Raw genomic sequence first — 17,195 nt, forward strand, 5'->3', positions numbered from 1 at the left:
TGGACTGGGAGTTTTGCAAAACCTATAACGATCATAAAAAGGCGTTTTGCATTCTCTAAAAGTTATACACTTTCATTTGTAGAACCACAACCTCCGTTGTCAACATGAAACTGCATCTGCGAGCTTGAGGTCAGTTTTTCTACTTCCTGCCAAGTCATCGTTATGACCACAAACCGACTTTTCAGCAGGGCTGTTCATATTCGTAGAATATATTGAACAGCTCACAAAAGTCTAAAGTGTACAACAAGTGATTCATTCATATGCAGTGTCTTGGCTTTCAAGATATATTCATTTCACACCTATTAGCGCGTATTAACTATACTTTTGAATTTTTGTCATTTTGCTAAACATAAAAAGCTAATTACAGTAGTTGACTGAACGTTGTTCTTCAATAACTATTTATATGGGCAAAAACGATTTGGCTAGAGAAATAATATATTCAGCCTTTATTTTCCCACCATTTTAGTTGTGAGTTAAAATGTGGTCTCTAGTTTTTACTGATTTTATTAAAAAATAGTTATGTGTCTTGGAATTCCAGTATACAGCTACATTTATTTCCAGTAATATGGCATTAAAAATGAATAAAACATTGATATTTCATTTCAAGATCTAAAAGAATTCTTCATAGTTTCTATACTTTTCCAAATCAAGGCGTACTATGCGGGCGGACTTACTGGAAGTTAGGCAAACAGACGAACGTTGCTGCATCGACTTGGTTACTCTTGCAAATGAAGAAAATAAATCAGCTTCAAATACTTTCTGATCCGTGTTATACTTGTATGCATGCAACGCAATGCAATTATATATTTATATTGTTTCTACCTTTAATTAATGGCGGTAATACATTAATTCAGTACCTAAACACTATGGTTTTGCGAGCAAATGTTGTTCGGATAGACTGTAAAATATAGTTTGAAGCACATTGTTGGAGCAACTTCTTCATGAAGGTCCTCTAATCAACAATTGAGACTCTTCTTTGATATGTTTTTGAACATTTTAAATCCATTTAAAGCGCATGCACAGGCCGACGTGTAACGCCCAACGAAAATATCTCCCATTTCCTGCTGAGTCTTAGCAATTATACAATCAACACACATTGTGGCCAGCTTCTGTAGATTCGAAACCATGGGTATTGTTTTCAACACAGCAGCAAGCTCAGCAAGTCATATCACATACTATGCCCAGCCATTCATACATATTAATGTATATCGATGTGTATCTGTACAATTGACGCATGAATGTATCTGGCCAAACATACATACCTACAACTATGTATATGTAGGTATACGAGTATGTACGAGTTGTTATTTGTTTGCTTATTTACTTTTGCTCAAATCGCGCACGCTTTGAACATTGTCATGCAGTTCGGCGCATATTTTCATACAACTAAAGCGGCTTAAGACGGCTACAACAACAAATTAATTAATATAAATATTAATTGAACTAAAAGCAATGTACGCATATGACATTGACGGCCCCGCTTGTTAAAATGCTCTTCGGAGGCAATCAGAAGCGCGAGACTACTCTATTAGCAATTAAATGCGTTTAGCCATTCAATTACACAAGTAATGGACGCATATCGAAATATTCGATGAAATCACATCGAAATATGAGCCGCTCTCTGAATTGTTGTTGTGCTTAGTTTGCATGTTCAGTGCGTTGCCGTGACAAGGTCAGTTTTGTATAGCGATGTCGATAGCAACGAGAATTGCATGCCGTGGACACAACAACAACAATGGTCCACACTTGCCACTAAATGCAACGGAAAATTTCGAGTGGCTATGACAACAAATTGCCAGTCATCAATTGTGGAAATTGTGCAGTTAAATCAAGAATTTCACAACTGCACTCTAAAATACCTCATTTGCATAATCGAAGAGGTGAAGCTAAAGCCATCAGCAGATGCCGCTCTCTCAACAATCGCCAGCCATAACATTAAAAAAACAACAACAAAACGCTGAAAAACCAACAACCTCTGAAAGCTGCTCACCTTAGTCAAGACAACAGATAAAATTGAATAAACAACATGAACTAGTTGGCCATACAACACACTTTGCCAAATCAAATTCAAAACTGTTGCTGGCCAAAATTGTTGGGCAATAGCCGGCGCTAACTGAGCAGAGTGGAGCTAAGCCGAATTGTGAGGCAGCTGAGCATGAAAATGTGCAGACAGGCAGGCATGGATTGCATTAAGCCAGCCAGCAATAATAATGTATAGCTTTGTATAACAATCAAAACAGAAGGAAAAACCAAACAAAATTGTGAAGCAAATACAGTAAATTCTGTCCATTTGTTGCAAAAACTTAGCTTAGGAATTGTTTTTACACAGTAATTTTTATTATTTTTTAAAAGAAATTCATTTACTCAAAAGTTGAAGAGATAAATCTATCCTATTCTATTGCTTTAGCATTTCTATAGCTGTGAATAATTATAGCAAGTTAGAAGAAAGCAAATAAATAAGTTATACTATATATGTAACTGTAAATTTTTTTTATTAGTACCTTAAAGTGGCTATATTTTATGATTAAAAGTAAATCCACATATACGTATAGGCAAAGAGTTAAAGCATAGATTATCAAGTATTGTGATTATACTATATTGCATATCTTCTCTAGATTTATTTTTACACGAATGTATGCAAACCAACTGGGAGAGAAAAATGATTGTCTTTTGTGTCAGAACTCCCGTTTTTGTGATGGAAAGGTATCTTCCGAATTTATCACTGCTCGTAAGTTAAATCATTCTTATAGCAGAGACTTTGACTTTGTAAAATTCAAATATAATTAGAAAAGCTCTCCACATCAAACATTTGAAAAAGGGAATTCTTATTTCTGTCGCCTTTTGAACAATTCTGAGGACGCCATATTATTATATATTTCAAATCGATAATTGGCCAACACTTTATTTACTTGCACCACTCTTCAAGTAGGGAGTATGGGACATATTATTATATATTTCAAATCGATAATTGGCCAACACTTTATTTACTTGCACCACTGTTCAAGGCTTCACTGTATCTCAATTTCATTCACAAAACAATGAGGCAATATCAATGCAATAGTGAGCCAACTGAACGAATTCTGAACAGCTGTGCGCATGGAAAACTTAATTTGATTTATGCGTTTTGCACAGCCACGAGTATATGTTTAATTATTATTTTGCGTCAGCACTTAGCGCTTACGTGTGTGGCATAAAGCAATGAAATGGCCAAGACATCAAGCCACAAATGAAAATTTGAGCGCGTGTGCCAGACATTAAAGCTGCGCCCTAAATGGCCGGAGGCGTAAAGCCATAAAATGAAAATCAAAAACCCGTCTGAGAACTTCACGGCTTGACAAGAATATGCTGCCAACACAAAGATATTTGTACGCTCCACAGATAACGCAATACTTTCGCTCTCTCTTCAGTCAAGTTTTTGCTGACTGCTTTTTTTCGCTTTGCTTTGACTTTCGATTCGGCTTTGGTTTTTCCAATGTGTTTGCTTTTTCCATCAGCTGTAACGTTCGCTTGTTTTTCCGATGACATAATTCCCTGCACGTCATATGTATGTAAAAGTGTGAGTGTGCTTGTGTCTGTCTGTATGTGTGTATATATGTGTGTGTGTATGTGTGCGTATGCGACACAGTTTTGCCAACTACTGCAACTTCTTCGGCCGGTTGCGTTTTGTTGCAACTTGCAAACCAGTTGCCTCTTGTTGCCGCCGCTGCTGTTTTGGCTGTTGTTTCTTTTGGCAACTGGTTGAACGGCTTGTATAAAGATTTTTCTTAGCACTTGTATATTTTGTTGGCCAAAATTAGTGCAGTCTCCCGCACTCCTACAATAAACTGTTGCCAATTTGGTATCGATTTGCGCATTTTGTTGTTCCCTGTATTAGATAATCGGGCCGGAAAGTGGAGTTTTCGCAAATAAAAGTTTGATTGAAAGCACGAAAAGGTGCCTAAAACAGTATGAGATAATTAAGTGTTTTCAAAATTGTTTACAATCAAATGTAAATAAACTATGCATATTGCATTTAAATATAAAAATTGTTTCAAAACTTAATCCCTACATCTTAATTTTTTATAAATATGTAAAGCAACATGTATTTTCCCTAGAAATTTAATGTTAATTAATTGGCACTTCAGAAACTTTTTCTTTATTCTTGCATCTTCCTCAAATGATACCAATATCAGTTTGATCTGAGTCGAACTTGTTCATTACGTGTTTGATGAGGATATTCCAAAAATGCAGCTTGAGTTGAAAATCTTAAAGCCTTTTTGGTTATATTTTAGCTACAGGAAATATTCGATATGAAACGGACAAGTGATTGAAACAGATTGAGGAGCATCGCTTTATTGATTTGTTAGTTAGCTATAACATGGAGTCTATCATCTTTCTAAGATCTCTTATTAACTTTTATTTCACAGTACACCATTATACTTACAGTTCAATTTCGTTCATGCTAAGTGTTTTATTGTGAACTGTGTGTGGCATTATTTTTCAATTTTCTCTAATTAATATGTTCTGCAAGGTAGTCTAGCATGTCATTATATAGCAGCATACCAATAATTTAAATTGCCGCGAGAACTTGAACAAATGTTGCGTGAACCCACAACTTTTTGTTTGCTATTGAAATATGTAAAAAGTTGCTTGCTATATCCCTTGAATGATTAATAATATTTTCCAGCCTGCTTGTGGCACTTGCACCTTTAAATGAGCGGCAGTTAATAGAATAATGAGTTATTATACATTGTAGCATTAGATGAAGGAATTTATTTCACCTACAGTCTTCAAATTGCAACAACTCATACAATTAATTAAGCAATTGAGCCCCGTCATTAAACGGCAGACAGTCGGCAAGTCGCTTTTAATTATTAGACTAAAACAGTATGTAATATGTAATATTGTTCACGTGTGCAATTTGCAATTGATTTATAAATATTTATTCAATATCAACGATATCTTTAGATAGGTAAATGCTATTTCATTTAAATGCAACCATGGCCAATTGAAAGTAATTAGCTTAATAATTTTCAGTGATTGAAGCTCATGGCTCAAGTTCTGCCTGTTCTATTAATATATTTATGCCCATATAAAACTTTATGTTAATGCTGCAAGGCGAATTATTGCTACCTTGATTTTAATTTGGATTAACGTAATCGCTACTATGCCGAGTTACACATCAACAAATACATGCTCTTTAATATAAGTAGTTTTTGTTTTTAATTGTAATACTTTGTATTCTCGGGCGCACCTTGAACTCTGTTCAAAGCGAAGCAAAGTCGCAACCTAAAGAAAAGAGAAGACACCAAAAAAAATAATAATAATAATGAAAAAACAGAATAAGAAAAAAACCCAACCGAAAATACCAGTTCAAGTTTAAGCTCGCTGCACAGTTCGGAAATGCACAAAACGAGAGTGAAGGAGAATATGTATACGAAAAAAATCGGTTAAAAACCTTGACAACAAATTTCAGGGCTGCCGCAGACTGAGACGTCAACGTCGAAGGTCTTGAAGTGCACAAACTGCAGTTGAATATTTATTAAAAGTCACAAGTGCCTACTATATTACTATTACTCTTTTCAATACACATACTTGTATGTTTGTGTGTGCGCGTGTGTGTGTTTATCGGGTTGTGTGCACTTGTGCAACAGAAATACGAAAAAGTCACAACACTTAATTACGCTGAACTTTGCTCAAAATTGCCAACAACAGCAAAACACAAAGTTGACGTGCCAGAGACTATAGACTGAGGCTGAAGCTGCGACTGAGAATAAGGTTGACGAGTGCTCGCAATGGCCGTGTATACAGATAGTTGTTGTTGTTGTTGTGTTGCTACTGACCTCTTGTCAGTGCACATTTGCGTTGCATTCTAACTGCTAATTGACGGCAATTAGAATTTGCTTAGCAACACATACTCGCACAGGCATCGCCTTAACTTTGAGCTCTTCTCTCAGCATGACTAGCTAAGTAAACAGCTATGCGAATAAATAAAAGGCAAGGCGCTCACTAAAGTAGGATGCCTCTATTTTTAAGCACCTCTGTACTCATACTTTTAAAAGAAAAGCACTTCGGTATGCATCACGTGAACTAAATATGGCATTTTACCCACTTTTACGACTGCAAGCACTTCTACTAAGCATTTTTATAACTATTGCTCATTTCACGAAAGTATAAATATACGTAACTTGCAGTCTTTATTTGCTTAATTTCAGGCTTGCTAGCACTTTTCTCTACATTTTATCAATCGTAAAGTTTGGGAACGGCGTAGCCAATAATCATGTTAAAAATATTTGAAGCACTTATTTTTCACATGGAACTTTTTTTCATTTTTAACGACTCATTAATTTATAAAGTCTATGCTCACTTAATGGATTCCTTCTTCTTCATTTAAACAATTCTGAATACGCATGAATTGAAGTAGAAAATGAGGAATAGTAAGGACAAACAACAACAGTACCATATAAAGTGTTTGTGTTCAAAAATTGATTTAAAAGCTTAATAGTGGAAGCCAACAAAAGGAAACCATTCATTTTCCTAATCTTTAAAGCAAATCAATCAATATTTTGGAAAGGCTTTAAAGCAAAACTGATTATTCAAATATTTGTTTAAAATCCAAATAACTTACGGACTTTATTTGTGCCTTTTAAAAACGTTTCCATAGTTTCACAGAAGCCAAATATTTCTTTCAAAGTTGGCAAACATAAATATAAGTGATGGTACAATTGTTGAAGCTCATATGCACATTTTTAAATCGAGATTGTGAAATTAAATATCATTTTGATTTTATTTATCTGCTGAAATTTATCACTGGTCAGTAGGTGTGCATTTTTAATTTATTTAACTATTATTTGAGGCTTAAAAATACCACAAATCAAATAAAAACATATACATATTAGTATGTGTGGTCGTTCATACAATATATGTATAACAATGGGCCAATGAACTAAGTTTACGATTAATAAAATACTTTATTTACTTTTCATTTATTTCTTCAAGTTCCATGATAATCAATAAATCGAACAAAGCATGACTAATCCCAATGTGCATACAAATAAAACCAGCCAAGGCTTCTAAGGAAAGCCGTCAAGTGCATTTTCTCTTTCGCCCTTGAGCCTGCCATGTTGCGTATACGCCACGTTGTGTACTTAACTTTGACGCAAAATCGATAAAATCAATTATTTTAAGTGCAATCTGAACACTGATAATATCATGTTCACCTAATGGTCAACTGGATGCAAATATTGCAATTACCCTAATGGCATTTAATGATTAAAAATTGTTTTATGCAAACGCATTAGTAGATTGAATGAATGGAAATGGTTAATACTCGTAGAGGGAAGAGTATACATTGTAGCCAACTTCAAATGCAAACAATTCTAAAAAACGTGGGCTATCAAATGGCTAATGATTCGAAAAAATTCATTTGATTTGTATGCCGCACGCGTTCAGCACGTTTGCACATTTTCACATTTAAATGGCCCAAATGGTAGGCCAAGGGAGTGGAACGAGGAGCAGAAAGTAGAAGCAAAACAAGCATAGAATATAGAATACAGATATTTCAAATACTGGAAGCGCTTAAGTTTGTTGTGGCAAAGTCTAGACCGTCAGGCAAAAAACACGAATCATTTAATTAATAAAATCCCACAAAAGCAAAATCCATATTAAATAAACATTGAATGGTCAGTGGTAGTGGACGCCTTGGAAATATTTGACTGATGATTTCCTGGAGAGTCGTTTATGATCGTTTAAGTTTTGACAAAACGCCCAATCTCTAAATATCTCAATTGTTTGCTTAATAAATTTACACTTACAATGCACGTTCTTAAACGATTTTCGCAGTTGATTTGTGTGTCTGCCTCAAACACCAGGGAAATACAAAAAGGCCAAACAATTGTTGTTGGTTGGGCAAATGTTTGCACAAGTGGTCGTCGTTGTCGTCGTTATCGTTGTTGCTTTTGTAATCCACGGTACAAAAATCAAAAGTGTCGTTGTCGTCTTGCAAATGGCATTGGCAAAAAAAAGTGTACTGTTTGCCTTTTTTACTTTTTTTCTGATTACTCTCGCGCAACAAAAGACTTAAGACACGAACGCGCCTTTGTGTTTTAAGCTCAAACGTTGCAACAAAGCCGCGTTTAATTTTTTGTAACTTTTATTTTTATATGTAGCTCTATGTTAAATATCCACTACGCTCTGTGCTTTTCTTCTTTTTTATTTTTTTGTTTTGTTTCAGCCTACACAAAAATATATTGCCTTTTGTTGAACAAATTTCAACACTTTTGTGTCTGTTGTTGTTATAGTTGCTGTTGTTGTTGTCGTCGTCGTTGTTATTGTTGTTGTTGCACTTTTGTATGCAGACACTTGTGGCACCAAATCACAAAATCGCGACGAGAGAATGGGAGAGAGGCGAACAAGGCTGGGAACACGTGCGTTGCGCTTAAAGGTACGACTAAGACTGACTTTAAAGTCACGAAACGAAGGCGCTGCCAGCTGCTAGCTGCGTAGATGCTGCCGTCGCTGTCACAGCTGACGTCGACAGAGTTTCTAGTTTTGCACTTTACACTTTGTCGCTGGGGCTGAGCAGTATAGCGGCGGTGCGGCTGAGCGGCTGAGCGGGTAAGCTTCTGTTGCTATTGCACTTTTGACCGTGCGTTTTGAGCGCGACTTGAAACGCGCGTCGTGTTTGGGCAAATGTGGTGTTTTGTGCTTTGCTTCAACCGTAGACGTTGTCTGGCGTTCGTTGGCAGAAACACAACTGAAAGCTGCCCGTCCAACTAGCTGACCACAAAGCACCTGTGCACACAGAAAAGCGCTCGATACGACGCCACGACTCGGCTCAAGTTCGTTAGCACTCAGTAGTGGCGGCAAGAGCGCCGGCAACTTGTGGAATGAGCGAGATATGTATGCCTCGAGCATTTGAGTGGTTCGTTGGCCAAAGTTTGTTGGCTTCGGTGTTGCTTTTGAGTGGCACTGGCTTGCTCAGATTCCTGCCAAGACGTTGCAGCTTAATTGAGGCGGTTCACCTTCAGAGCGTTTAGCGAGTACGCGCCCTATAAGAAGGGCCACCAAGTGGTTTGGGTTTTTACCAACTAAAAAAAAATACATTGTATTGACGTATTTGTTGTGACGTTGCACTTATGCAACCACACCATTGGCAGCTTGACGTTGACGTCGATGCCAACGCACCTGTGGCGACCTTGAAGCATTTTACTTTACAGCTAAACTGTTGCTCGAGTTCAAGCTGCAACTTAAAGAATTGCAAAAGTATGCCGCTCACCAATCACCCAAGCAAAGCAGTTAATAGCTTCATTAAACGTTGGCCGCTGATGCTGATGTTGAATTGATTACAGAAATTCTAATTGCTTTTTAATTAAAATCGAAGCAATTTGCTGTGCAACGTAATTATATTTTTACAATTTCTAGTTTATAGCGTAGCTTGTTAAAATATTTTCAATTAAAGCCAAAAAGGAATGCAGGAACAAAACAAATGTACATTTATTCAGTCAAAAATGCGATAAAGTACGATACAAGTTCCAAAGATACACACAAAAACATAAGCAATTAAAATATATACAAGTATAAACAAAATTGGTTGGATTTTAATGCCAAACATGCGTGAGCTTTTCTCAAAGAGAGAAGTCACGTCGTCGCTCATACGCCATGTAGGCAATGAAACTTTCAAGGCGATAAACAAGCAAAATTGAAATGTCTTCGCATAATATGTAATTATGTGATTGAGCAAAAAGAACGACGCCAGAACTGATTGATAGACACATAAAAGATGGACAGGCAATAGCAACAAATAAATACATTTATTGCTGCATAAATTCCAGCCACACATTTGAGTTCAATGTCAGACAATGACACAAATTAACGCATGCCCGCAACATTAAGGGCGTGTGGCATAGGGCGATATTTATATTGAATCGAAAACCCAAAACCCAAAACTAAAAAAAAAGCCAACAGCGACATTTGCGCAACTCTGACATTGAAATTGAATCGAGACGCTTGCACGCTAAAGTGGTCGAGTGAGTTGCTGACTCGATGTCTGTCCTGATGTCTGTCTATATCTGTTGGTGGGTGTAATGCTGCATTGACTTTACCAGCACTAGTCTGTAGTTTATTGGCCCAAAACGCCGAATGTGCCATGCCATCATCAAATCGCGAAGTTTTGTAACAAAGCGTGTTTGAAATTTTTGAACAGCCAAACAAGTTGGACCACGGCTAGTGCAAAAATAATGTCGAACCGCACGGTATGGCAGATTTGTTATTGTTTTTATTTATATTTTACTTAATTTTTTTCTTGTGGCTTACGCGAATGATTTTTACTTCGCTTTGTTAAACATTTTAAAACAGCAATTAAAAGGCAAGGTCGTCGCTATAAATATTTTATTTATGATAAGGTTTTGCTTTGTTTTAATTTTTCAGCTTTCGGTAGATTTACAAAAAGTGCGCTTGCCTACTAAAAGCCTCGACTTATCTAGCACTCGAATCAATATTTAACAAGCCGTTAAAATTTTTTTTCTTGTTAACGAGTAGTGCTTTGCGACTTCCTTGCCGGCTCACTCACTTGTCCATTTTTACGCACGTATTTAAGACTTGTAAACATCCTCGTTGCCGCAGCGATAATTGTTGTAAGTAAATAAAGTACAAAATAAAAATATTTCAATTTAAAGAGCGTGCGACTCGTCGCACTTGACATAATTTTTGTGCATTGCAACGTGCTAATGAGTACTCAAAAGTGACAGCAACTGTGACTGTGACTGAAACTGCGACTGCGACTGCGACTATGCTTCTTCATTAAAATGACGTTGTCATGCCATTATTTTTTTGGAGTGCTGCGCCCGCGGCATTTTGTAATACTCTACCCCATATAGATAATTTATATGTATTTGTATCTCCTCATCTCTGTCACTATGAATCACTGGCGGACTACATGCGTAAGACGCTTCTTCATTATTGTTTTATTATTTCATGCTAATTTATGTGCCCCAATGGCCGAACAACCCAAAAAAAAAGTGCCAGCTCATCTAGTTTGTATTTGTGCAGAGCTCTGGCTGCTGCATCTCAACTAATTTTCTATGAAACATACAACAGCTTTTTGTAAGAGCCTTCATATTATGCATAGAAAATACTTGTACATACATATAAGATACCATGTTTGGCCTTTTGCATACAACAACTTTCGTAACTGTATTCGTTATTTGAATCAAAATTGTGCTCGCCCACAACAATACAATACCCCTTAAAACAAAAACAATACATTGTGGTTTATATTTTCATACCCTCCAGACACCCGCAATCATAAAAGCTACTCCAAATTGGGGAATACTTTGTAACACATAAACTTAATTATTACCCTCAGATTGGTAAAATCTCATTTATCGCATTTAACTAATAAGTATTTTCATGTACGTTAAATTCTAATCAGCATGCACTTGACCATAATAAAGTTTTCTAAATTTATCATAAATGTAGTCAAACTTGAAAGAATTCACTCCTTTCCAGCTACCTCTTACTCTTCTCGTGCTCAAATATTTATTCGTTTCTTAATTTTAAGCCATAGTTGGTACGTTCGTGCCAATAGCTAGCTGCGTTTTTCTATGAATTTTTAGATTGGTACAATTATATAGAAATGGGATATACTTCTGTAGCTTAATTATCCAGCCAACTTAAGAAACTTACTTACTTAATCAAAGCAAAGGTTGCAAGTCGTCTACCTTTCAGTCGAGATCAAATTTATGAGTTAAAGTCATAAAACTTGATGTGCTTCTTCTAAGCCAAAAGTCAGTTTTGCAATACTAATTAAAGCATAAGAAAATAAACCTTAATGCCAGCGACATGCTGTAGGAAATCTAAGCGTATGTTGAGGAGATAAATGGGTATCAAGAAACATATTAGTAGAAACTCGCTCTAAATACCTCAACAGATGGTTAGAGTATGCATGTTTCGGCTTGACATTCACGAGTTTTTTCTTTGTTTTTCATTTCATTCACTCGAGGTGCACAAAAAGTCATTTCCAACAAAAAAAAAGGGGAAAAAAACTCAGCATGCTATTTTCTAACTCCAGCTTCACTCAGTTTCTTTGAAAAGTGCTGTGTCATGTGGCAGTGGCGCCTGCGTTTGAGTTGCAACTGTCGCCAAAAGTCAAAAGGCGTTTGAAAAATTGTCAACAACAGCAAATGCCAAACAGTTACAGAAATGCGCAGGCGATCAGCCCAAACAAAGTGGTAAAAAGCAGGTGACAACATTTTGCCATGGCATCAATTTACAACAACGACTCTCAGTAATAGTCACAGTCGCATTGGGAGTTGTGGACGCGTCTTCTGTTTCAGCATTTTTGTTTTATGATGTGAGTATTTCGTAGATAAATTCAAAATCTACATTTTGTTACTGTTGGCTGTTTGCTTCATCTCTTTTATAGCTGCCCATTCATAAGACAATTTCATTTGGGTTTTGCTGTCTTTTATGTTGTTGCTGTTGCTGCTGCTTCTTCTTGTGTTGTGAAGAAAAGTGGCACAAGGTCGCATGCAAAGCGCAGTAAAAATAAAAGCACAAAAATAGCGAGGAAGTGGCAACAGCAACAGCAACACCAACACGAAAACCAGCCAACGGGAAGCTGCAACTTCGTCGGACTTTGCCACATAAATTTCGACTTAACATGGCCTGGCTTATTCAACAATTGTCGGCGCAAGCGTAAACACTAAACCGGCCAAAATGAATTGCATTAAAAAGCAATTTCAATTTCATTGCGAAGCGCGGCTGCCTTTTAACATCGGAGTTTTCCCTTTCGCTGAAGTCGAAAAGCGCGCATAAAACTTGTTTTTCGCCATAGCCGTCACACACTCTGTGCACATACATACTTGTATAAGTGTCCTAATCACCTACATACGAGTATATCTGTTATGCCTTTTACACTAGCGCGGTGTTTGCATTTTTCCTTTTCATTTTTGTTTTATTGCAGTTGCCCCCAAAAGCTGCGCGCCAGTGTCTAAAAGCTTCCCTCCTTCACAGCTGGTTTCAAGCCAATCAAAACTTTGTTTTGTCTGTCCTGGTGTTATGATGAAAGGTGACGCATGACCGATGTGCATATTTTGCGTTTCTACGTAACATACTCCTCGTTGGTAACAATATCAATCACTGAACAGTTTATTTTGAACGGAAATTGTCATTTGATCTTATCTTATCCTAAATCTATTGTAATAATAGTGGCATAATATTTTAACGAAGCTATATTTCATAATACTATGTTCACGTTCTTTACAAATCATTTCTCCTTCTGATCTTCATAAAAACGTGCAATTCATTAGGTATCGTTTCTGCATGAGATAGTGGTCTGATGATTCATCATAAATTGCCGGTTCCCGTTGAGTATGTGACACCAGTTTGCGAAACCTTTTTCGTCGATTAACTGAGCTTTGTAATGCGCCTCCTTCTTATTATTGCTTTATGAGTTGGTCGGGTCCGGTTGTGCTAGTTGTTGCTGCTGTTGTTGTTTGCCAAATATTATGCAATTTTGTACAGCACACTCAGCTTTGAGTTGCAAATGCAACAAAAATACGTAGCCAGTCAGACTTTCCGTCAGTCAGCCAGTTAATTAATTACAATTGAGAGGCTTTGAGGCTGTGTGGTTAAAATAGACTCGACTGTTAACTGTTTCATATGAGCCGTGGCGGTAACTCTCATAAAAAGCCAGACACTTTGAAATTGCAATCTCTTTTACGTTATTCGTTTTATTTTCGTCGCCACTGAGCAAATTAAATACAAATTTGGCTTTAACTATGCGCTTTTAATTTGCTGTCTGTCCAATTGTGCGGCTCTTTCGGCCCTCTACGGCTTGCATGTTGTACAATTTGTTCAAGACTGGGCCAAAGTTTACATTATTGTGTCTACCTCCGCATTTGGGCACAACAAACAATACACACTCACGCCCCAAATGTGTCAAGGTCTTTGGTAAAATGCGACTTGCAAGAGTTATAAAAAAGGTACACTTGCATATGGCTTATAAAGAGACGTCGAACCTCAGATCTAGTCAAGCGTAGTTACACTATTTTGGCCATAATTATGTCCAAAGCAAAACAGGAAAGATAAAAGAAACGGGGTACGCAAATTTGCGCACAATGCTCGCTTATTTATGGTAGATTTTGCCAAATGTTGATTGGCCAAATTTTGTAATATTTGCTTTGGCCGGTTTTTATGGCCGACGTACTACATTTAAGCCAATTAGCAAGCAGCACAAATTGATGTTAATGCCATGAGCAAATATGTTGTGGGCCAAAATTACAAGTTTGTAGCTAAAACAATGCACTCGCCTCTTGCAGTCTCATTTGTGAAAGTGAAAAATATTGTAAGAGTATATGTAACAATGAACTCTTATTAATTTTTTTTTTGGCACATAACAGTAGCCACATAACGGTACCAGCGGTTCTTCACACAACAAGCAAAATAATGCAAAATCAAAAAGGGCAGGTCGCACGTAAAAATTTATGAGACAGCCCCCACCATTTGAGAACTCCAGTGCTTCATGATATAATAATACGTGATTGGGCTGTAATTGCAACAAATCAGAATGAAATGCGCTTTTTCTCATTTACATAACACAGAGCGGAATGGAGTCAGGCTATATAATAGTAAGTATTAAGAAAAACTGTCGACATATGCGGAAATAAAATTTTCTATGTATTGTCGGCCTTTGTGACAATACAAGTGATGTGCAAGTTCAGGTTGCCTCATTTCTCAGTAATTTCTATGGCCTTCCAGGTGCGTTCAACTTAATTGGCAATGCCCCACACACACACGCACACACACGCACACACACAACCGCACCCCAAAATAAATAGCCGAAATAATTTCAACTTAATGCTCTTAAGTTCAGCGTTCAACCAAAACAACAAAACGAAAACAAAACAAATACGAGTACAAGTCAAAACGCCCAAATGTTCTAAGGTACTCAAAAATACATTATAAATATGCGTTAGGTAGCATGTACATATATTATCAGAAGCAGCAGCAACAACAACAACAACTTGTTCTCAGCCCGGGCTGAGTGTAATGAACGTACAAGTCTCGAGCTTTGTTGCTATTGCCGTTGTCAGATTAATGCAATTAGCTTTAATATCACTTGACGACTCTGATCTTTGGAGCCCATTAGAGTGGAGTGTCGCACACACAGACTTATATAGACTTATGGCAAAAAAGAATAATAATAATCAAATATATTGTGTAAGCAATTACGCGTAAGTGCGTGCGTATTTTGCGGTGGCTGGAAACTCACGGTTCTCCTGTGTTGCTCATCGTACATCGCAATATTCCGTGCAAAATATCTTTAAAAGATTGCTAAATTTAAGACTTAAAAATAACAAATACATTTCGATGTTTGATGACTTAAATCTCAAGGGCCGTTTTTCCCTTTGGTCCTAAACTTTTTCTTTACAATAGGGAGATAATTTTGTTTCACCATTGATTAAGTATTAAGAATATTTAATATAGCTTGTTTATTGATTACTTATTCTCATAATGTTGTAATAATTTCTGATACTTTAAAATTTTTTTCAATATTTTTTTGTAATGATTTAAAAACGGTTAGTAGAAATAAAAAATTTCATTTCATTTTAGTATATAATTCTTATTGGGTTTAATTGAAATATAACATAACATTAATGACGCCCTTTTATTATTTTACAGACTATCGGGCAAATTATTTTCATATCAATAATAAATTTAATAATAAATTTATGGCTTAAAAAATACTACATTATAATAAATATGCCATGAAATGTAACATAATATTAATGACATATTTTTTATCATTCTACAAATTATCGGGCAAATTATTTTCATATCAATAATAAATTTGTGGCTTAAAATCATCATCATTAAAAACGCCATCCAGAATTGTTTCATCACATTAGTTTATTAACAATTAGTTTTCAGCAAAAGCTTTTGTTGGAGCCAAATTAATTTTTTCTTAATATTTGGCTTTATCAATTGGAAACCTAAATATAAGAAATGTAAGAAAAGTTTGCAAATGTAAAGCAAACTTTCTTAATCTATTGCTATTTTGTAAAGTTTTCAAACTATGTATAACCCTTATCTTATAAAATCCATGTTCATCTTGGAAGTAACTCCAGTAACTAGTTCATTAAACTGGTCCCTTAGCGCACATTTGAAATAATGGCACTGAAGCTTTTGCAGCAATTTTATTATCTAACTAAAGTAACTAAAGCCTGATCCAACATCTCGACAAGAACTGAATGAACAGACAGCGTGTGCGGAGTCTAATGAATAGACAAAAAGCTTTGGTAAGCTCAGTAAATGTGAGTATTTTAAGCAAAGCGCCATCTGCATTTTCACAGCCATAAGCTAGACTTGCCATAACAAAGCTCGCTGTTATAAAAACACGAAAAAAGCTCACAGCAATGCGCTGCCCACTCGCAAAAATCGAGGTATACAGTGAATGTTTCCTAAAGTGAACATTCAGATTATATGTATAGTTGTCAGTGTAAATATGCCTATATATTTTTTAAAATTATGCATAGTTTTGAATTTTAAATTTTGTTTTGTTCTAATGATTATTAAAAATAATTGATTTTATTGAAATTTCATTTTTTATATTTCTGTCAAGTTTTAACTTTATATAAAAGAAAATTAATCTTTCATTATTTGATCTTAGCAAAATAGTCGTTTTGAGACTATGTATAACGGTGAAAATAGTAGCGTAAGTGTGAATGCATTCTTTTTTCAAGTACTATTTATAAATTTAAGTAATGTTTTTTTAAAAAATTAATATACCTAGCAATTGACTGATCTAAGTATGTTTTGTACTTGAGGGGGGTTTAATACTTGACAATACTTTCTTAAATACTAAAATATTTATCCTACTATTTAGCTTCCGCTGCTAAATTGATTGTTTTCAATTGATATTTATATGATGAATATCACATACACTATAAAATTATTTCCGCAACATTTCTGGTTCGCATAAATTGACACAAGCATTTAAAAATAACACCATTGTGATGGTAGTAATCAAGAAATTTTCTGAACAATAACAGAGCAGGCGCTCCGCAGAAATCGTTGAATGAAATGCCAAATCTGGACGTTTATCAATACTATACTATATTGTACCTCTTAGTCATAATTCTGTGTTGGTGTCATATCTAAACTAAACATTATTTATTTTCTATTAATGAATAAGCAAAACTATTTATAAACAC

At 35.8% G+C, this 17,195-nt stretch overlaps 1 protein-coding gene across 6 annotated transcripts in view; it reads right to left on the minus strand.

Moving 5' to 3' along the window:
• The window catches only part of LOC115621853 (ABC transporter G family member 23), a 79,615-nt gene that overhangs the window by 12,824 nt on the left and 49,596 nt on the right, over positions 1-17,195 (minus strand). The window contains exon 1 of one of the 6 annotated variants that reach the window (XM_030515671.1): positions 7,794-8,716. The exons of 3 other annotated variants lie outside the window; for them this stretch is intronic. Coding sequence is in view for 1 of the 3 variants with exons in the window: in XM_030515668.1 (XP_030371528.1) it covers positions 15,254-15,273 (20 nt within the window). In the remaining 2 variants the exon portion in view is untranslated. Of the gene's footprint in view, positions 1-7,793; positions 8,718-15,253; positions 15,297-17,195 lie in introns of those variants that run through there. 2 more of the 6 variants (XM_030515668.1, XM_030515669.1) reach the window with 2 other exon arrangements.

This window comes from Scaptodrosophila lebanonensis, unplaced genomic scaffold (assembly GCF_003285725.1).
Source record: "Scaptodrosophila lebanonensis strain 11010-0011.00,11010-0021.00 unplaced genomic scaffold, SlebRS2 tig00000024-arrow-pilon, whole genome shotgun sequence".
NCBI classification, from domain to species: domain Eukaryota; kingdom Metazoa; phylum Arthropoda; class Insecta; order Diptera; family Drosophilidae; genus Scaptodrosophila; species Scaptodrosophila lebanonensis.